General features: G+C 29.6%; 1 protein-coding gene across 1 annotated transcript in view; it reads right to left on the bottom strand.

Moving 5' to 3' along the window:
• Positions 1 to 22077, bottom strand: part of LOC127723857 (carboxypeptidase N subunit 2-like) — a 138999-nt gene extending 116922 nt beyond the window's left edge. The window contains exons 1-5 of the mRNA XM_052230576.1: positions 22055 to 22077; positions 21550 to 21621; positions 15542 to 15613; positions 13444 to 13515; positions 11592 to 11663 (exon numbers count right to left, since the gene is read on the bottom strand). Of these exons, the coding sequence (XP_052086536.1) occupies positions 11592 to 11663; positions 13444 to 13515; positions 15542 to 15613; positions 21550 to 21621; positions 22055 to 22077 (311 nt within the window). The remainder of the gene's footprint in view (positions 1 to 11591; positions 11664 to 13443; positions 13516 to 15541; positions 15614 to 21549; positions 21622 to 22054) is intronic.
• Between the last annotated feature and the right edge of the window lie 2427 nt (positions 22078 to 24504).

The following is a 24504-nucleotide window of genomic DNA, read 5'->3' as shown; positions in this document are numbered from 1 at the left end:
AAAGATTATTAGATACAGTTCAAAAGGAAATAATCCTTTAATATTTTTTGATTGTCTCCCCTATTAACTTTTCTCTTCTATGTGCATGCAACAACTATTCATTGTTCTATTGTGTTGTAATTTATTTCATTATTATTTCATTGTCATAAGAAAAATCATTGTAATAATGGTATGAAATTTAAAATCTGCTAGGCTCCATAATTAGATTATTAAAGTACTTCTATTTCTATACCTTTTCAGCTCACCTGGCCCAATAGGGCCAAGTGAGGTTTTCTCATCACTTGGCGTCCGTCGTCGTCCGTTAACTTTTACAAAAATCTTCTCCTCTGAAACTACAGGGCCAAATAAAACCAAACTTGGCCTAAATCATCCTTAGGGTATTTAGTTTAAAAAAAGTATCCGATGACCCTGCCCATCAACCAAGATGGCCGCCATGGCTAAAAATAGAACATGGGGGGTGAAATGCAGTTTTTGGTTTATATCTCTGAAACTAAAGCATTTAGAGCAAATCTGACATGGGGTAAAAATGTTCATCAGGTGAAGATCTATCTGAGCTGAAATTTTCAGACGCATCAGTCAACCTGTTGTTGGGTTGCTGCCCCTGAATTGGTAATTTTAAGGAAATTTTGCAGTTTTTGGTTATTATCTTGAATGTTATAATAGATAGAGATAAACTGTAAACAGCAAAAATGTTCAGCAAAGTAAGCTCTACAAATAAATAAGTTTACCCCTTCAGGAGTAATTGCCCTTTAAAGTCAATTTTTCACAATTTTTTGTAAAGTTTTGTAATCTTTTACTTAAATCTTCTCCTCTGAAACTGCTGGGCCAAATTCATTATTGATAGAGATAACTGTTAACAGCAAATGTTCAGTAAAGTAAGATCTACAAATAAGTCAACTTGACCAAAATTGTCAATTGACCCCTTAAGGAGTTATTGACTCTGAAACTAAAGCAAAAGTATAATGGTTGCATTATTTCATGCATCAATTGTAAAACAAAAATATCAGGTGAGCGACACAGGCTCCTTGGAGCCTCTATTTATATATACCTAAATCTTAGTGTCACTATCACCTTAATTTCATGGTTGAGTTTTGTGTTTAGGTTTATTTCTGTGAAAACATTACATAATAAATCAATGATAATTCTCAGCTACAGTCCTCATGTATAAAGGACAATCAAGCTAAACAACACTTGGGCCACTTTAAGTGACTGTAGTTAAGTTTTACCTTTTGGTTCATGTTTTTAGGGCTGGAAATCTGTTTTTGAATACATATTTTCCGGTTACTGTATTATGAATTTAATCTTTTTTTACAGAAGGTAATGAACAAGCAGGTATTAATGCATCCACAGACACTTGTTGGCAGAAGAAAGGTTCTGGAAGGGCTTACAATAGTTTGTCAGGTACATATAAAATCATAGTGCACTAATAAAAACAAACCAAACAAAATGTACATGCATTAAAGGCAAGTGTACAAATATTCAAATATTTAAAAAAAAAAAAACATACTAGTTATAAAATGCTAATCTTGGTATGACTGCAGATGTCAAAAACTTAACAGTTGGGGCAAGTATGGATACCAAATCCAAGCTTTGTACAGCTCTGAACTTGGATTGTGATTAAATATTTGACTCAGCATAGGTTTCTGACACAGAATGAATGTGGTCTAAGATCTGAAAAAAATTAAATTGGACTTTTCAAGTGGTAATTCCCTTCTTTTAATCTATATTATCAAATATGAATCTACTTGAAATGAAATTTCTATTAATTGTGCAATTCAGCTCTGATTCTGGATTGTGATTAAATACTTGACATAGCATAGGTTCTGACACAGAGTGAAAATAGTCAATCATTTACCTATTATCATGATTATGGTCCATTTATATAAAAGATCTAACTACATGGTTTGATTCAGCAAATGAAAGAACCAAAAGATTTCAATAATGGATGAATTCAAACTGAGTGTATTTTAGGACCTAAATACGGACAAATAAAAATACACAGATTAGGCATATCACAAAAAATCAAGAACTAAATATTTGTTGAAATCAAAGTTTATGTTTGGACCCTTTGGACCTTAATGTGGACTTATTTGAAAACTGGCCCCAAGATAAAAAATCTGTATACATATGAGAATCACCATATAAATGAACCCCAAAAAATCTATATTTCTTAAGAAATCAAACAAAGTTAAATTGGATCCTTTGGACCTCAATGTGTACCAATTTACACACGGGATCACAATCCAAAATATAAATACACAGTTAGATTCTTTCTATTAAACAACCCCAAGTTTTTGAGACTTAGAATTAAACCCCATGGAAATAGGTCAGGAAATAAGCAATTTATACAAAGTATCAGAAAAGTATTGTTTTTGGCCTTATTCCCTAAAATGTTAGGGTCATAAACCTTAAAATCAATCCCAACCTTTCTTTTTAGCTCACCGGGGCCCAAAGGGCCCCATGTGAGCTTATGCCATCACTTGGCGTCCGTCGTCGTCTGTCGTCGTAAACTATTTCAAAAATCTTCTCCTCTGAAACTACTGGGCCAAATACCTACAAACTTTAACTAAATGTTCCTTAGGGTATCTAGTTTATAAATTATATCTGAAATTTTGATCCATCGACAAAAATGGCCGCCATGGCTAAAAATAGAACAAAGGGGTCAAATGCAGTTTTTGGCTTATATCTCAAAAACTAAAGCTTTAAGAGCAAATCTGACATTGGGTAAAATTGTTCAATTGGTCAAGATCTATCAGCTCTGAAATTTTCAGACGAATCAAACAACCTATTGTTGCCACCGAATTGGTAGTTTTAACAAAATTTTGCAGTTTTTTGTTATCATTTTGAATATTATTATAGATATATATAAACTGTAAGCAACACTAATATTCAGCAAAGTAAGATCTACAAAAAAGTTAATATGACCATAATTGTCAATTGACCCCTTAAGGAGTTATTGCCCTTTAAAGACAATTTTACACAATTTGTTCATCAAGTTTGCTAACATTTAAAAATCTTCTCCTCTGAAATACAGGTGAGCGATTCAGGCTCTTGAGAGCCTCTTGTTTGGTATGGATCCTTGTTGTACAATTTCAAAGAGATCCATAGACTTATACTCAAGTAATTGTCAGGCAACCAGAACATCCTAGTTTGTTTGCACCTTTTGGTCCCTTATTCCTAAATGGTTTAGGCCATTTCCCACAAAATAAATCCCAACATTCCTTTTGAGGTATGAAACCATGTGGTACAATTTCATAAAGATTCTTACACTTATACACAAGTTATTGTCCCGAAACAAGAAAAATGCTTGTTTTTGGCTCCTTTTTGTATTCCATTCTAAACTTTGCAGCTGTAGATCGTGTATTTTACTATCTCAAAGTAAGTTTACCTTCTGACTAATGCAATACTCAGCGAAATATATTGTTTCTGTCTTTTATTCCGACAAAAAGTGGCTTTTACTAAAATTAGGCAAAATTAGGTTGACACCTTTATTACAGGATTAAACACATTTTTTCTAGAGTTTGTGAGTAAGAGCCCCGGTTTACACATCAATAACCTCTAGAAAAAATGTGTTTAATCCTTATAATTCTTAAGCCAAATTTGTTTTTTAATCTCAAAATGCTGAAAATCACGGGATCCCTGCAAGCATGTGTATCGTGCATGAATAGATTATGAAATTAGTTCCGGAAACATGGTTTATCTAAGTGTAAACCAAGAGAAAAATTCTAATTGACCAATCCAATTCAAGTATTTATAGATATGCAAATCATTTAAGAATTATTACACAATCAATTTGAAATACTAGTATAGCAACATGATTACTCCATATTTACACTTACTTGCATTAGCATGTACATTTAACTTTTCAGGTGTGGCATCACTGATAGGGGAAAAAACAGGGAAAATTGTGCATCACACCCTCAGAATATCCAGCTGCCGTATATGTCGGAATGCACAAAAGAAGGGAAGACCACCTATACCACACAATTGTAAAAAAAACTGGTCAGGGACAGCAAAGGGCATGGAACCAGACATGGTAGTACAGTTGGTGAAGGATGTACATGAACAAAATATTGAAATTAATGAACTGGCAGGTGTTGATGATTTTGTTGGGTTTGACAGGGCAAAGAAACTTCTTCCAAATTCTAAAATGATAAAAACCAGTGATAGGAATCATATAATCATAAATATCACCAAAAAGCTGTACAGCCTAAAACCAAAGCAAAAGAAGTTGACGCCAATGGTAATAAATGCAATTACCAAGAATTATTCCTACATGTTGGCACAAAACCAAGGCAGTCCAGAAAAAATTGAAAAAGGAGTCAGAGGGATGATTGACCATATGTATGGGAAACACCAAACCTGTGATATGAAATGGTGTGGTTATCTAAAAGACAGAACATCATACAGGCACACAAACTTACCCCTCGGAAAGGACTTGACATCTGAAAGCCTCAAAGCTGATCTAGAGAAATTGTTTCTGGGAAAAATTGAAAGCCAATCAAAGAAACTGTCAAAACTTGCTAGCTCCCAAGCAAATGAAAGCTTTAACCATACGGTCTCAACCAAAGCAGCAAAAAATAAGCATTATTCTGGTTCCTCAAGTTTAAATTATCGTGTCAGTGCAGCAGTCTTACAAAAAAATGAGGGATATGGTTATGTGTCAAAGGTAATATTTGCAAATTATACTTTTATGGTTTTTTCCAAAAAAAAAAATATTCTGATCCCAAGTTTGATGAAAAAAATATTCTGTTTAAGCAGATGACAAAAAAATATTCTGAATCCAGATTTCCCCATTACCTTATAGTGTTAAGTTTTGAAGAAAAAAAGTTTGATTATTAGCGTCAAAAAGTAAATAAAATTGCTTTGCATGAAAAATATTTTATGACTCAAACAACAGACCATACCCCCCCCCCCCCCCCCCCCACCCTTGAAGTTCAATGGTTGCTCCCTAATGTTTCAAAACAAAATAAGGGAAATTTGTTATTTCAATAAAAAGTATATTTTAAAGGTGAAATGTAATTTTAAGAAATAAAATTTAGAATTGAAATGGGGAATGTGTTAAACAGACAGCAAACCTAACCAAAGCAGAAAACAGCCAAAGTCCATTAATGGGTCTTCAACACAGCAAGAAAATCTCGCATCCTTGTTCCTTCTTCATTATTTTTGTAGTTTTATAGGGTATAAAAGCCTAAAGTGCTTCATGTAAAATGTGCTCTGATCAATGCTTTTACATCAAAATAAAACTTGGCAACAAAAAGGAACAGTCATTTCTTAAATAACTGTTAAGACCATCCTCATATTGAATTTATACATGTTGTTATTTATTTATTTTTTAAGGTTAGTGAAGCAGCTGGATTGTCACCTGGGAATGAGACTATCAAGAGGGCTATACGATTGAATAGAAAGAGGAATAAAAAATCTGAAAGAGCAAAAACAAAGCAGCACAAAAAAAGAAGAATCAATCTAAAAAAAGAAAGATCAGGAAAAAGTACCGGTGTTGAAATAAGAGAAGGAAGAACTTATGAAAGTGAAATAGGTACATCCTTAACTTTTTAAATTTTCTTGGAATTTAAACTTTGACTTCAATTAACTTATTGCAAATTTAACCAAAGTATGATTTTTAAACTCTTAATTATTCTCTGTCTTTCGTACTTATAATTGATTAGCGGAGGGCCCCTTTTTTGGTCTGTAAGATTGATGCAAGACATGCAATAAGGATTATCAAAGTTATAAAATAGAACATACTTTAAACATTTGATGTTTCATTTACTTTTGTACAAACACATTTTACACCATATATAACAATTAAAATCTGCAATTTTGTTTTTACAAAACTTGATGTGTTATAGGAATGAACAATGAAAAGTTAGATGAAGAAATCCCTGCTCCAATGAATGCATCTTTATGTATACCGATAGATATTTCTACAGCTCCACTGGTAGTCTTTGATTTAGAAACTACAAGCCTATGTAAGTCGTTAATATATAAATATATAGAAAAATTGTTATCATATCGGCCCGGGTATCATCCCGAGACCCCCATATCAGCCCGAGACGTAGTCGATGTGCTGATATGGGTCGAGGGATGATACCCGGGCCGATATGGAAAAGGCCATGTATTAATCTCTTTATCATATACTTCCGACAATTGTTTTATGTAAGGCAAATAAACAAATGAAATAACTAAAACAGTCAAAAACTTTATAAAGAAGTTAAATTATGAATCCAACAAATACACTATCATTGTCCAACAGTAGCATCACTTACCTCCATATATATTTATGTTACCATTTCCTATAGAGGCATTTTGAAACATTGAAAATTTGGAAGCAAAGAAGTATTTACAGTTTTATGATCATTATTACTACATGTTGTACTATGAGATGATTCATATAATTGTCAATGGCATTTGTTAGCAAGTACTTAACTATCATCATTTTGAGAATCTATATCATTGGATTTAGCCATGTTAACATCTTTTTTTCAATAACAGGTGGTTCTGTACAAACGAATTTACCGTGCACTGGATCCAATACACCTTATCGCTATTTGTCCGCCATTACTGGACATCACAAAAGTTCCAGTAAAATTTTGACGTCATAATAAAAAATATCTGACGCAACAATGGAAAATTAAACAGACGATAGTGGAAATACCAGAAGTAACTTGAACGAGAGGCCCCTGATATGGGTTAACATTCCGGGTGGGAAATTGTGGCTTGTGTACTTCCGTTCATTACACATATGCAAAAGCTATCATATTAATGCTAAGTATATGATAAAATAAATTATATGAAAACTTTATATGCTTTTATACATTGTATATTGGTTATTGCACATGGAACCAGCTTTTCATTCTTCTTTTTGAAGTAATACTATTATATATATATCACTCAAATATTAAAGTTAGAAATAATTGTATATCACAGCAGGAAAATTGCCCATTCAAATTTCTTAAACTGTCTACATAAAAAATGGAGATGTGGTATGATTGCCAATGAGACTGTACCCCCCCCCTGCCCCCCCCCCCCCCAAGTTCAAATGAAGTGAAAGTAGGCAATTATAGGCAATCATACCGATCGACTTCAACAATGAAAATCATAAACCTATATCACACAGGAGGCTTTAACAGACCCTCACATGAAAAACTAAAAAAAAAAGTGAACATTAGATATTGTAAACACAATATTAGAATAATAAATCATGAAAAAAATAATTAGTTTTTTTCTTTTCCTTTTCGGTTCATTTTGGTGATAAGATTAACCCATACATTGCTAAAACTATTGAATTAGCAGGTAACATATTTTGTATTTATTGAGAAATATTGAAATAAGAAAAACTAGACTAATTGTTTTTTCCAGATAGAACCTCAGATGTAATACAGATTGCTGCAACTTCAAACAATAATGAATTTAGCAGTTACATCTTTCCAAACCAACCTATCTCAATACAGGCCTCCGAAACTTTCCAAATATCCATCCAAGCCAGTTCTTGTAGGACACAACATCAAACGCTTTGATTGCCATGTTTTGTACCATTCTTTAAAGGCAAATCAGATGTGGAATGAGTTTTCATCTCACATATGTGGATTCATAGACACCATGGAGTTATTCAAGAAAATAATTCCAGGATAACCATCATATTCTCAAACTTCATTGGTGTCACAACTTCTTGGTGAAAACTATTGTGCACACAATGCAGTTGATGACACTAGAGCATTGTTTAAATTATTAACCTCAAAAGCCTTAAACAATCTGGATTAATTTGTTTTTCCTGCAAGTCATCCTTATGATTGTATAGTCCAGAAAGACAATCTTAAGTCTTATAATGAAGCCATTGCTTGTAAAGCAATTACACGAGCGACTGCTTTGAAGGCTTCTAAATCAAACTTAAAGCTCTCTCATCTTAAACTTTCTGTTGAGAGAACAGGACTAGAAGGATTAAAAGCTTTATTGTCTGAAAAAACTGACAGAGGAAATGTTCGAGTCACAAATTGCATGAAGGTCATTCGAAAAATATTTGACTTCCTTACTCCTGAAAGCTAGTTGATAATTCTTTGTTTTTATACTGGAATTATATATTATATCCTTTCAGCTAACCTTGTGGGCAATTGCCATCACTAGTCATCAATTGTCTGTAAACATTAATATTTTTTATCTCATGCTTGAGGAATAGTGAACAGAATTTTATCAAACTTTGCAGATAAATTATTTCTATCAATTAATGTCCTTTTTAATTGTTGAAGATTAGGTGACAATTGGTAAAGATAGATAGCCATCCTGTCTGAATGTAAATTGTCATTGGTTAATCTTGATTGAAACCTTATTCTCAAGAAATCCTGTAGGGATTGAAACAAAACATAGTACATTTATTTATTTTCCGATCAAGGTATTGAACAAGTGGTGTTATCTTATTGACAATAAAAATAAGAGCCAGCAAAGATCAAATGTCAATTTACATGTTGCTTTATATTTTAACTACAAATAATATTAAGTGACAAACTTTGTAAGATGATCAGTTCGAGCTACTAGCTTTGGTTCTAGGAAGGAGCTTAAAGGGTCAGTTCAGTACACATTTCAATGATAACAGCATTATAGATTGAATTGAAAAAAAGTAGATATATATTTATTTCAAGGTCCTAAACAAGTGTTTGGACTGTTGTAGAAATTCAAAATGGCCATCAGTGAAGTTAAAAGCTTATTGATAGAAACCCAATGGGAGATATTTAAAGTTGTATTTCTTGTAGTATTTTTGTCAATGAGAAAAATAATCTTTACCAGATGCATTGCAAAATGATATCACTCATTACTGGTACAGTCTAATTGTATCCAATTATGTTTCTTTGGCAAATGAAGTATCTTACCTTTTGCCTAGTTGTATTTTAAGGAATAAATTAAATCTTTAATTTATCTTTCAATATAAGAATTAGTATTCTGAAGGAAATGTAAAAAAAAAGGTGGTATTTGCATAAAATGCCTGGCAGAACAGGATAATTACACTCCCTATTGCACAGTGAAATGTCTTGTTATATGAATGAAATAAGTGCCACAAATCAAACCATGCTTTTAAACAATTTCATTGGTTAATTGATTTTGGATTTAATGTTATATGGATCAGTTAATGTATGGGACCATAAATATGTCCATAAATAAATACTTATATCACCTATACTGCAAGTTGTTATTTGTATTTTATGTAGAAACAAAGATTATATTTTGTTATGCCCCACCACAAATGTGGATGGGATATGAAATATATTGACCCTTGCCCATCCATTCTTATATCATCAGAGGCCTAGTTTATGTACAGAACAATAAATGAAAATGAAAGATACATACAGCAACAAACCACAAATACTGAACTACAGGCTCCTGACGTGGGACAGACACAGACTACATCTTAATCTAAACCATTAACTCTTTAATAGGAAACAACCAAATGTGAGATATAAGTCCGGAAGTCTTCAAGGAAACATAATTCAAAATACATTATGCACCTATTTTATTTTTTGATGGAACTATAATGATGTTCGAGGTTTCCAATGTCAAACTTGGAGGACAAGTGGAGGAATCATTTTTTAGGTATCTAATTATCTAGCTGACTAGTTCATTTTGGTACATAATATGCCCTATAGGCATTAGACAGAGGCGGATTTAAGGGGGGCAAGGGCCCCAGATCCCCCCTTTTTTGGGAAAAATTTGGTTGATTATATAGGCAGTCAGTGGGCCACACTTATGAAAATTTCTGGATCCGCCAGTGTTAGATCTATAAAGGAATATTTTTCCCAGTGCGTTATAATCTATATAATCTTGGTACTTTTCCTTCAAAATCATCTAGAATGTTCCCTACAATATAAGTTTGACTATTCTAACAATAGTGACTTTGATAACTGAATTCGACAATCATTGAGTATATGGATGGGGTCTACAGCATAGAGAATAATGGATAAAAAGTGCAATTTAAATTAAGGCCAAAACATATAAAGAATAGAGAAAATCGCCAAAAAAAAATAGAAAATAAAGGAGTGCTAAAATTTAGGAATAGAGAATAATGACATAAAGATTTAAAGAATAGAAGGTTGAAGGACCCCCTTTCCAGACCCTCATCATTCAGGTTCGCCTTCCACTTAAATTTTTGTTTTACATTTTGTTTCATTATGTATGACAGTTAATAATATGTAAATTTTGATTTAACTTAGCGAATGATCTCATAAAAATTTCATCAAAACTTTCAAAAATAGCATAAATTTATCATTTTCATGAACACCATGACCTTAACCTTTCACCTTACGAATTTACCAAATGACCTAAAATTCAATGTTGGCCTGCACATCACTTAGGGGTACTGTTTACCATATACATATTTTCATTTCATATAGTTTAGGCCAAAATACTGGAGAAAAGGTTGATTTTTTTCAAAAATAACCTTTTTTGGTTGCCATGGTTTCACACTTTTGGTGGTCTACCTCTCTTAAAAGGTCGGTGACCCCCACTTTTTTTTTTGCTTTTTCTGAACTTCACTACCAACTCTCTTAGAATGGAAAGTATAATATAAATCTGTAATTTTGATTTAACTTAGCGAATGATCTCATAAAAATTTCATCAAAACTTTCAAAAATAACAAATTTATCATGTTCATGAACACCATAACCTTAACCTATGACCTTACGAATTTATCAAAATGACCTAAAATTCAATGTTGGCCTGCATATCGCTTAGGGGTACTGTTAACCATAAACAGATTTTCATTTCATATAGTTAAGGCCAAAATACTGGAGAAAAAGTTGATTTTTTTTCAGAAATTACCTTTTTTGGTTGCCATGGTTTCACACTTTTGGTGGTCTACCTCTCTTAAAAGGTCGGTGACCCCCACTTTTTTTTTGCTTTTTCGGAACTTCACTACCAACTCTCTTAGAATGAAAAGTATAATAGAAATCTTTAATTTTCTTCTCTCAGTAGGTTAAGATGAAGGCAACGCAGGTGCAATTTTCCCTATTAGTCTTTGTAAAAATTGTACGATTTCTGAGGGGAAAACCTATTTTTTTAGCAGTCTGTAACTTGCTTAGATGGTCGGTGACCCCCTATTTTTTTTGCATTTTTTTAATCTATATGTTAAGAGGTTTCAATCAACAAATTATAAGGAAAAACTGTAATTTAAATTTTATACCCTCGAGCCTCCTTAAGTCTGACATATTGAAGATTTGTGTTCAACATGATCAATGTTAACTGATCTTCTGGGAAGTTTTCTAACTTGTTATTCAGTAAATATCTAATAGAAAATTGATGATCATGAACATAGTTACTTAATTAACCTACTTATATTCAAATTACCAAACATTTCAAAGGTTGATCTTCAGTTATTCAATGGATCAAATATATGTGTCATCAACCTGATATTGTTGATGTGATTTTCATTGCTTTAAAAATCAACATTATTTAACGAAATTAAAATAGAATGATGACAAAACTACTGAGTTCTCGGCACACAAGTATATGTAAGAACAGCAGATGTATGTGTACGTGATTAGATATACAATTTAAATAATATAATATGTAAGAAAAAGTCTGAGATGAGCATAAATCATACTTACAATCTTTCAAGTTTTGTGTTGCTAGAAAACAAACCTTCAGGTAAAGTTACTAACTTGTTTTCGTATAAATATCTGAAAGGAAGTCAAATATCTTGATTTTGTAAGAACATGTTAAATTAAAACACCGATACCGAATTTACCAGAGATTACCAAATTCGATCTCCGTGTATTGAAAAGATGAAATATATTTTTCTTCAAACTGACATTGATGATGCATTTTTATAAGCTTCAACTCGAATCTTTAGACAATGAGTGACATTGAAACTAACATTAAGTATGCACAAAGGAAGTTTGCCAATAAAATGAAATTAAGGTAGACCTTCTGAGTTGGCAACAGACAAGTATATTCAGGAATATCAGTTATATATGTACGTGATTATATAAACAACACAATCTTTCATAAAATAAAGTCTGTGATAAACATTATTCACAATTACAATTCTTGTAACTTGGTGTTTGATGATAACAGACTATCTGGTAAACTTTCCTTGTTGTCTTTGGTTACAATTTTGGAGTATAATCAAGCATCTTAATTATGTAAGAATATATTCAATCAAGACAATTATATTCAAATTACCAAAAGGAATTCTAAGATTAATTTTGAAATATTGAATAACATTAAAAGTTAAATTAGCATATACAAAGGAAGTCTGACATATTGAAGATTGGTGTTCAACATGTTCAATGTTAAATGACCTTCTGGTAAACTTTCTAACTTGTTACTCATTAAATAATTAATAGAAAATCAATGATCATGAAAATGCTTAATTTATCTTCTTTTATTTACATTACCATACATTTTAAAGGTTGATCTTAAGTTATTCAATCGATCAAATATATTTGTCGTCCACCTGATATGATAGATATATAATTTGTATTGCTTTAAATTCAACATAAAAAAATGAACCAAATTTAAAAAGAATGATAGCAAAACTGCTGAGTTCCCAACACACAAGTATTTTGAAGAAAATCAGATATGTGTACGTGATTAAATATACAATATAATCTATAACACAATTAAGTCCTAAGATGATCACAATTCATACATACAATGTTTTAATTTTTGTTTTGTTAGAAAACATATGAACGAGGTTAAGAATTCCACAAACAATTAAATAAGTTTAGGTCTGATATAAATATCAATTACACTTAAAATTATATAGGATTCATGTTGAACAGAAACAAATCTTCTGGTAAAGTTACTAACTTGTTATGCCTTAAAAATCTGGAAGAAAATCAAATATCTTGATTGTGTAGGAACATGTTAAATCAAAACACTGATACTAAACTTACCAAAGAATACCAATTTGATCTCCTTGTATTCAATAAGTTTATAATTGTGATAAACCTGCTGAGCTATTGGCACACAAGTATATTAAAACCCCTTTATATAGGATAGGAACATGATTTGCAATAATTTAATATAACCTTTTAATAAGATTAAGTCTGACATATTGAAGATTTGTGTTCAACATGATCAATGTTAACTAACCTTCTGGGAAGTTTTCGAACTTGTTATTCAGTAAAAATCTAATAGAAAATTGATGATCATGAACATAGTTACTTAATTAACCTACTTATATTCAAATTACCAAACATTTCAAAGGTTGATCTTCAGTTATTCAATGGATCAAATATATGTGTCATCAACCTGATATTGTTGATGTGATTTTCATTGCTTTAAAAATCAACATTATTTAACGAAATTAAAATAGAATGATGACAAAACTACTGAGTTCTCGGCACACAAGTATATGTAAGAACAGCAGATGTATGTGTACGTGATTAGATATACAATTTAAATAATATAATATGTAAGAAAAAGTCTGAGATGAGCATAAATCATACTTACAATCTTTCAAGTTTTGTGTTGCTAGAAAAAAGACCTTCTGGTAAAGTTATTAACTTGTTCTGGCCTAAATATCTGAAAGGAAATCAACTATCTTGATTTTGTAAGAACATGTTAAATTAAAACACCGCTACCGAATTTACTAGAGATTACCAAATTCGATCTCAGTGTATTGAAAAGATGAAATATATTTTTCTTCAAACTGACATTGTTGATGCATTTTTATCAGCTTCAAATGCAATCTTTAATCAATGAGTGACATTGAAAGTAACATTTAGTATGCACAAAGGAAGTTTGCCAATAAAATGAAATTAAGTTAGACCTTCTGAGTTGTCAACAGACAAGTATATTGAGGAATATCAGTTATATATGTAAGTGATTATATAAACAACACAATCTTTCATAAAATAAAGTCTGTGATAAACATTATTCACAATTACAATTCTTGTAACTTGGTGTTTGATGATAACAGACTATCTGGTAAACTTTCCTTGTTGTCTTTGGTTACAATTTTGGAGTATAATCAAGCATCTTAATTATGTAAGAACATATTCAATCAAGACAATTATATTCAAATTACCAAAAGGAATTCTAAGATTAATTTTGAAATATTCAATAACATTAAAAGTTAAATTAGCATATAAAAAGGAAGTCTGACATATTGAAGATTGGTGTTCAACATGTTCAATGTTAAATGACCTTCTGGTAAACTTTCTAACTTGTTACTCATTAAATAATTAATAGAAAATCAATGATCATGAAAATGCTTAATTTATCTTCTTTTATTTACATTACCATACATTTTAAAGGTTGATCGTAAGTTATTCAATCGATCAAATATATTTGTCGTCCACCTGATATGATAGATAAAATTTGTATTGCTTTAAAATTCAACATAAAAAAATGAACTTAATTAAATAAGAATGATGGCAAAACTGTTGAGTTCTCAAAACACAAGTATTTTGAAGAAAATCAGATATGTGTACGTGATTAAATATACAAAATAATCTATAACACAATTAAGTCCTAAGATGATCACAATTCATACATACAATGTTTTAATTTTTGTTTTGTTAGAAAACATATGAACGAGGTTAAAAATTCCACACACTATTAAATAAGTTTAGGTATGATATAAATATCAATTACATAAAAAAATGAACTTAATTAAATAAGAATGATGGCAAAACTGTTGAGTTCTCAAAACACAAGTATTTTGAAGAAAATCAGATATGTGTACGTGATTAAATATACAATATAATCTATAACACAATTAAGTCCTAAGATGATCACAATTCATACATACAATGTTTTAATTTTTGTTTTGTTAGAAAACATATGAACGAGGTTAAAAATTCCACACACTATTAAATAAGTTTAGGTATGATATAAATATCAATTACACTTAAAATTCTATAGGATTCATGTTGAACAGAAACAAATCTTCTGGTAAAGTTACTAACTTGTTATGCCTTAAAAATCTGGAAGAAAATCAAATATCTTGATTGTGTAAGAACATGTTAAATCAAAACACTGATACTAAACTTACCAAAGATTACCAATTTGATCTCCCTGTATTCAATAAGTTTATCATTGTGATAAACCTGCTGAGCTATTGGCATACAAGTATATATTAAAACCCCTTTATATAGGAACATGATTTGCAATAATTTAATATAATCTTTTAATAAGTTTAAGTCTGACATATTGAAGATTTGTGTGCAACAAGTTCAATCTTAACTGACCTTTTGGGAATTTTTTTAACTTGTTATTAAGTAAATATCTAATAGAAAATCAATGATCATGAATATACTTAATTAACCTACTTATATTCAAATTACCAAACATTTCAAAGGTTGAACTTTAGTTGTTCAATGGATCAACTGTAATTGTGATCAACCTGATATTGATAATGTAATTTTCATTGCTCTAAAATTCAACATTATTTAACGAAATTAAAATAGAATGATGACAAAACTACTGAGTTATCGGCACACAAGTATATGTAAGAACAGCAGATGTGTGTCTACGTGATAAGATATACAATTTAAATAATATAATATGTAAGAAAAAGTCTGAGATGAGCATAAATCATACTTACAATCTTTCAAGTTTAGTGTTGTTAGAAAACAGACCTTCTGGTAAAGTTACCAACGCGTTATTCTCTAAATCTCTGGAAGACAATCAATTATCATGGTAATATAAGAACATGTTACATTAAAGCACTAATTCTGAACTTACAAAAGATTACCAATCTGATCTCCTTGTATTCAATAAGTTTATAATTGTGATAAACCTGCTGAGCTATTGGCACACAAGTATATTAAAAACCCTTTTATATAGGAACATGATTTGCAATAATTTAATATAACCTTTTAATAAGATTAAGTCTGACATATTGAAGATTGGTGTTCAACATGTGCAATGTTAACTGACCTTCTGCGATTTTTTCTAACTTGTTATTCAGTAAATATCTAATCGAAAATTGATGATCATGAACATAGTTACTTAATTAACCTACTTATATTCAAATTACCAAACATTTCAAAGGTTGATCTTCAGTTATTCAATGGATCAAATATATGTGTCATCAACCTGATATTGTTGATGTGATTTTCATTGCTTTAAAAATCAACATTATTTAACGAAATTAAAATAGAATAATGACAAACTACTGAGTTCTCGGCACACAAGTATATGTAAGAACAGCAGATGTGAGTGTACGTGATAAGATATACAGTTCAAATAATATAATATGTAACTTAAAGTCTGAGATGAACATAAATCATACTTACAATGTTGCAAGTTTTGTGTTGCTAGAAAAAAGACCTTCTGGTAAAGTTATTAACCTGTTCTGGCCTAAATATCTGAAAGGAAGTCAACTATCTTGATTTTGTAAGAACATGTTAAATTAAAACACGGATACCGAATTTACCAGAGATTACCAAATTCGATCTCAGTGTATTGAAAAGATGAAATATATTTTTCTTCAAACTGACATTGTTGATGCATTTTTATAAGCTTCAACTGCAATCTTTAATCAATGAGTGACATTGAAAGTAACATTAAGTATGCACAAAGGAAGTTTGTCAATAAAATGAAATTAAGTTAGACCTTCTGAGTTGTCAACAGACAAGTATATTGAGGAATATCAGTTATATATGTAAGTGATTATATAAACAACACAATCTTTCATAAAATAAAGTCTGTGATAAACATTATTCACAATTACAATTCTTGTAACTTGGTGTTTGATGATAACAGACTATCTGGTAAACTTTCCTTGTTGTCTTTAGTTACAATTTTGGAGTATAGTCAAGCATCTTAATTATGTAAGAACATATTCAATCAAGAAAATTATATTCAAATTACCAAAAGGAATTCTAAGATTAATTTTGAAATATGGAATAACATTAAAAGTTAAATTAGCATATAAAAAGGAAGTCTGGCATATTGAAGATTGGTGTTTAACATGTTCAATGTTAAACGACCTTCTGATACATTTTCTAACTTGTTACTCATTAAATAATTAATAGAAAATCAATGATCATGAAAATGCTTAATTTATCTTCTTTTATTTACATTACCATACATTTTAAAGGTTGATCGTAAGTTATTCAATCGATCAAATATATTTGTCGTCCACCTGATATGATAGATATAATTTGTATTGCTTTAAAATTTAACATACAAAATGAACTTAATTAAAAAAGAATGATGGCAAAACTGTTGAGTTCTCAACACACAGGTATTTTGAAGAAAATCAGATATGTGTACGTGATTAAATATACAATATAATCTATAACACAATTAAGTCCTAAGATGATCAAAATTCATACATACAATGTTTTAATTTGTGTGTTGTTAGAATTCATATGAACGAGGTTAAAAATTCCACACACTATTAAATAAGTTTAGGTCTGATATAAATATCAATTACACTTAAAATTCTATAGGATTCATGTTGAACAGAAACAAATCTTCTGGTAAAGTTACTAACTTGTTATGCCTTAAAAATCTGGAAGAAAATCAAATATCTTGATTGTGTACGAACATGTTAAATCAAAACACTGATACTAAACTTACCAAAGATTACCAATTTGATCTCCCTGTATTCAATAAGTTTATCATTGTGATAAACCTGCTGAGCTATTGGCATACAAGTATATTAAAACCCCTTTATATAGGAACATGATATGCAATAATTTAATATAATCTTTTAATAAGTTTAAGTCTGACATATTGAAGATTTGTGTTCAACAAGTTCAATCTTAACTGACCTTTTGGGAATTTTTTTAACTTGTTATTAAGTAAATATCTAATAGAAAATCAATGAATATGAATATACTTAATTAACCTACTTATATTCAAATTACCAAACATTTCAAAGGTTGATCTTCAGTTATTCAATGGATCAAATATATGTGTCATCAACCTGATATTGTTGATGTGATTTTCATTGCTTTAAAAATCAACATTATTTAACGAAATTAAAAAAGAATAATGACAAAACTACTGAGTTCTCGGCACACAAGTATATGTAAGAACAGCAGATGTGTGTGTACGTGATTAGATATACAGTTCAAATAATATAATATGTAACTTAAAGTCTGAGATGAACATAAATCATACTTACAATGTTTCAAGTTTTGTATTGCTAGAAAAAAGACCTTCTGGTAAAGTTATTAACTTGTTCTGGCCTGCTTGTCTGAAAGGAAGTCAACTATCTTGATTTTGTAAAAACATGTTAAATTAAAACACCGATACCGAATTTACCAGAGATTACCAAATTCGATCTCAGTGTATTGAAAAGATGAAATATATTTTTCTTCAAACTGACATTGTTGATGCATTTTTATAAGCTTCAGCTGCAATCTTTAATCAATGAGTGACATTGAAAGTAACATTAAGTATGCACAAAGGAAGTTTGTCAATAAAATGAAATTAAGTTAGACCTTCTGAGTTGTCAACAGACAAGTATATTGAGGAATATCAGTTATATATGTACGTGATTATATAAACAACACAATCTTTCATAAAATAAAGTCTGTGATAAACATTATTCACAATTACAATTCTTGTAACTTGGTGTTTGATGATAACAGACTATCTGGTAAACTTTCCTTGTTGTCTTTGGTTACAATTTTGGAGTATAATCAAGCATCTTAATTATGTAAGAACATATTCAATCAAGACAATTATATTCAAATTACCAAAAGGAATTCTAAGATTAATTTTGAAATATTGAATAACATTAAAAGTTAAATTAGCATATAAAAAGGAAGTCTGGCATATTGAAGATTGGTGTTTAACATGTTCAATGACCTTCTGGTAAATTTTCTAACTTGTTACTCATTAAATAATTAATAGAAAATCAATGATCATGAAAATGCTTAATTTATCTTCTTTTATTTACATTACCATACATTTTAAAGGTTGATCGTAAGTTATTCAATCGATCAAATATATTTGTCGTCCACCTAATATGATAGATATAATTTGTATTGCTTTAAAATTTAACATACAAAATGAACTTAATTAAAAAAGAATGCTGGCAAAACTGCTGAGTTCTCAACACATAAGTATTTTGAAGAAAATCAGATATGTGTACGTGATTAAATATACAATATAATCTATAACACAATTAAGTCCTAAGATGATCACAATTCATACATACAATGTTTTAATTTTTGTTTTGTTAGAAAACATATGAACGAGGTTAAGAATTCCACAAACAATTAAATAAGTTTAGGTCTGATATAAATATCAATTACACTTAAAATTATATAGGATTCATGTTGAACAGAAACAAATCTTCTGGTAAAGTTACTAACTTGTTATGCCTTAAAAATCTGGAAGAAAATCAAATATCTTGATTGTGTAGGAACATGTTAAATCAAAACACTGATACTAAACTTACCAAAGAATACCAATTTGATCTCCTTGTATTCAATAAGTTTATAATTGTGATAAACCTGCTGAGCTATTGGCACACAAGTATATTAAAACCCCTTTATATAGGATAGGAACATGATTTGCAATAATTTAATATAACCTTTTAATAAGATTAAGTCTGACATATTGAAGATTTGTGTTCAACATGATCAATGTTAACTAACCTTCTGGGAAGTTTTCGAACTTGTTATTCAGTAAAAATCTAATAGAAAATTGATGATCATGAACATAGTTACTTAATTAACCTACTTATATTCAAATTACCAAACATTTCAAAGGTTGATCTTCAGTTATTCAATGGATCAAATATATGTGTCATCAACCTGATATTGTTGATGTGATTTTCATTGCTTTAAAAATCAACATTATTTAACGAAATTAAAATAGAATGATGACAAAACTACTGAGTTCTCGGCACACAAGTATATGTAAGAACAGCAGATGTATGTGTACGTGATTAGATATACAATTTAAATAATATAATATGTAAGAAAAAGTCTGAGATGAGCATAAATCATACTTACAATCTTTCAAGTTTTGTGTTGCTAGAAAACAGACCTTCAGGTAAAGTTACTAACTTGTTTTCGTATAAATGTCTGAAAGGAAGTCAAATATCTTGATTTTGTAAGAACATGTTAAATTAAAACACCGATACCGAATTTACCAGAGATTACCAAATTCGATCTCCGTGTATTGAAAAGATGAAATATATTTTTCTTCAAACTGACATTGTTGATGCATTTTTATAAGCTTCAACTGCAATCTTTAATCAATGAGTGACATTGAAAGTAACATTAAGTATGCACAAAGGAAGTTTGCCAATAAAATGAAATTAAGTTAGACCTTCTGAGTTGTCAACAGACAAGTATATTGAGGAATATCAGTTATATATGTACGTGATTATATAAACAACACAATCTTTCATAAAATAAAGTCTGTGATAAACATTATTCACAATTACAATTCTTGTAACTTGGTGTTTGATGATAACAGACTATCTGGTAAACTTTCCTTGTTGTCTTTAGTTACAATTTTGGAGTATAATCAAGCATCTTAATTATGTAAGAACATATTCAATCAAGACAATTATATTCAAATTACCAAAAGGAATTCTAAGATTAATTTTGAAATATTGAATAACATTAAAAGTTAAATTAGCATATTAAAAGGAAGTCTGACATATTGAAGATTGGTGTTCAACATGTTCAATGTTAACTAACCTTCTGGGATGTTTTCTAACTTGTTAATCAGTAAATATCTAATAGGAAATTGATGATCATGAACATAGTTACTTAATTAACCTACTTATATTCAAATTACCAAACATTTCAAAAGTTGATCTTCAGTTATTCAATGGATCAAATATATGTGTCATCAACCTGATATTGTTGATGTGATTTTCATTGCTTTAAAAATCAACATTATTTAACGAAATTTTAATATGAATTACACTTAAAATTATATAGGATTCATGTTGAACAGAAACAAATCTTCTGGTAAAGTTACTAACTTGTTATGCCTTAAAAATCTGGAAGAAAATCAAATATCTTGATTGTGTAGGAACATGTTAAATCAAAACACTGATACTAAACTTACCAAAGAATACCAATTTGATCTCCTTGTATTCAATAAGTTTATAATTGTGATAAACCTGCTGAGCTATTGGCACTCAAGTATATTAAAACCCCTTTATATAGGATAGGAACATGATTTGCAATAATTTAATATAACCTTTTAATAAGATTAAGTCTGACATATTGAAGATTTGTGTTCAACATGATCAATGTTAACTAACCTTCTGGGAAGTTTTCGAACTTGTTATTCAGTAAAAATCTAATAGAAAATTGATGATCATGAACATAGTTACTTAATTAACCTACTTATATTCAAATTACCAAACATTTCAAAGGTTGATCTTCAGTTATTCAATGGATCAAATATATGTGTCATCAACCTGATATTGTTGATGTGATTTTCATTGCTTTAAAATCAACATTATTTAACGAAATTAAAATAGAATGATGACAAAACTACTGAGTTCTCGGCACACAAGTATATGTAAGAACAGCAGATGTATGTGTACGTGATAAGATATACAATTTAAATAATATAATATGTAAGAAAAAGTCTGAGATGAGCATAAATCATACTTACAATGTTTCAAGTTTTGTGTTGCTAGAAAACAGACCTTCAGGTAAAGTTACTAACTTGTTTTCGTATAAATGTCTGAAAGAAAGTCAAATATCCTAATTTTGTAAAAACATGTTAAAATAAAACACCGATACCGAATTTACCAGAGATTACCAAATTCGATCTCAGTGTATTGAAAAGATGAAATATATTTTTCTTCAAACTGACATTGTTGATGCATTTTTATAAGCTTCAACTGCAATCTTTAATCAATGAGTGACATTGAAAGTAACATCAAGTATGCACAAAGGAAGTTTGCCAATAAAATGAAATTAAGTTAGACCTTCTGAGTTGTCAACAGACAAGTATATTGAGGAATATCAGTTATATATGTACGTGATTATATAAACAACACAATCTTTCATAAAATAAAGTCTGTGATAAACATTATTCACAATTACAATTCTTGTAACTTGGTGTTTGATGATAACAGACTATCTGGTAAACTTTCCTTGTTGTCTTTAGTTACAATTTTGGAGTATAATCAAGCATCTTAACTATGTAAGAACATATTCAATCAAGACAATTATATTCAAATTACCAAAAGGAATTCTAAGATTAATTTTGAAATATTCAATAACATTAAAAGTTAAATTAGCATATAAAAAGGAAGTCTGACATATTGAAGATTGGTGTTCAACATGTTCAATGTTAAATGACCTTCTGGTAAACTTTCTAACTTGTTACTCATTAAATAATTAATAGAAAATCAATGATCATGAAAATGTTTAATTTATCTTCTTATATTACATTACCATACATTTTAAAGGTTGATCGTAAGTTATTCAATCGATGAAATATATTTGTCGTCCACCTGATATGATAGATAAAAGTTGTATTGCTTTAAAATTCAACATAAAAAATGAACTTAATTAAAAAAGAATGATGGCAAAACTGTTGAGTTCTCAACACACAAGTATTTTGAAGAAAATCAGATATGTGTTCGTGATTAAATATACAATATAATCTATAACACAATTAAGTCCTAAGATGATCACAATTCATACATACAATGTTTTAATTTTTGTTTTGTTAGAAAACATATGAACGAGGTTAAAAATTCCACACACTATTAAATAAGTTTAGGTCTGATATAAATATCAATTACACTTAAAATTCTATAGGATTCATGTTGAACAGAAACAAATCTTCTGGTAAAGTTACTAACTTGTTATGCCTTAAAAATCTGAAAGAAAATCAAATATCTTGATTGTGTAAGAACATGTTAAATCAAAACACTGATACTAAACTTACCAAAGATTACCAATTTGATCTCCCTGTATTCAATAAGTTTATCATTGTGATAAATCTGCTGAGCTATTGGCATACAAGTATATATTAAAACCCCTTTATATAGGAACATGATTTGCAATAATTTAATATAATCTTTTAATAAGTTTAAGTCTGACATATTGAAGATTTGTGTTCAACAAGTTCAATCTTAACTGACCTTTTGGGAATTTTTTTAACTTGTTATTAAGTAAATATCTAATAGAAAATCAATGATCATGAATATACTTAATTAACCTACTTATATTCAAATTACCAAACATTTCAAAGGTTGAACTTCAGTTGTTCAATGGATCAAATGTAATTGTGATCAACCTGATATTGATGATGTAATTTTCATTGCTCTAAAATTCAACATTATTTAACGAAATTAAAATAGAATGATGACAAAACTACTGAGTTATCGGCACACAAGTATATGTAAGAACAGCAGATGTGTGTCTACGTGATAAGATATACAATTTAAATAATATAATATGTAAGAAAAGTCTGAGATGAGCATAAATCATACTTACAATCTTTCAAGTTTAGTGTTTTTAGAAAACAGACCTTCTGGTAAAGTTACCAACGCGTTATTCTCTAAATCTCTGGAAGACAATCAATTATCATGGTAATATAAGAACATGTTACATTAAAGCACTAATTCTGAACTTACAAAAGATTACCAATCTGATCTCCTTGTATTCAATAAGTTTATAATTGTGATAAACCTGCTGAGCTATTGGCACACAAGTATATTAAAACCCCTTTTATATAGGAACATGATTTGCAATAATTTAATACAACCTTTTAATAAGATTAAGTCTGACATATTGAAGATTGGTGTTCAACATGTGCAATGTTAACTGACCTTCTGCGATTTTTTCTAACTTGTTATTCAGTAAATATCTAATAGAAAATTGATGATCATGAACATAGTTACTTAATTAACCTACTTATATTCAAATTACCAAACATTTCAAAGGTTGATCTTCAGTTATTCAATGGATCAAATATATGTGTCATCAACCTGATATTGTTGATGTGATTTTCATTGCTTTTAAAATCAACATTATTTAACGAAATTAAAATAGAATAATGACAAACTACTGAGTTCTCGGCACACAAGTATATGTAAGAACAGCAGATGTGAGTGTACGTGATTAGATATACAGTTCAAATAATATAATATGTAACTTAAAGTCTGAGATGAACATAAATCATACTTACAATGTTTCAAGTTTTGTGTTGCTAGAAAAAAGACCTTCTGGTAAAGTTATGAACCTGTTATGGCCTAAATATCTGAAAGGAAGTCAACTATCTTGATTTTGTAAGAACAGTTAAATTAAAACACCGATACCGAATTTACCAGAGATTACCAAATTCGATCTCAGTGTATTGAAAAGATGAAATATATTTTTCTTCAAACTGACATTGTTGATGCACTTTTATAAGCTTCAACTGCAATCTTTAATCAATGAGTGACATTGAAAGTAACATTTAGTATGCACAAAGGAAGTTTGTCAATAAAATGAAATTAAGTTAGACCTTCTGAGTTGTCAACAGACAAGTATATTGAGGAATATCAGTTATATATGTACGTGATTATATAAACAACACAATCTTTCATAAAATAAAGTCTGTGATAAA

The sequence above is a fragment of the Mytilus californianus genome, unplaced genomic scaffold (assembly GCF_021869535.1).
Source record: "Mytilus californianus isolate M0D057914Y unplaced genomic scaffold, xbMytCali1.0.p SCAF_13, whole genome shotgun sequence".
NCBI lineage: Eukaryota > Metazoa > Mollusca > Bivalvia > Mytilida > Mytilidae > Mytilus > Mytilus californianus.
This window is presented reverse-complemented; position numbering and strand designations above follow the sequence as displayed.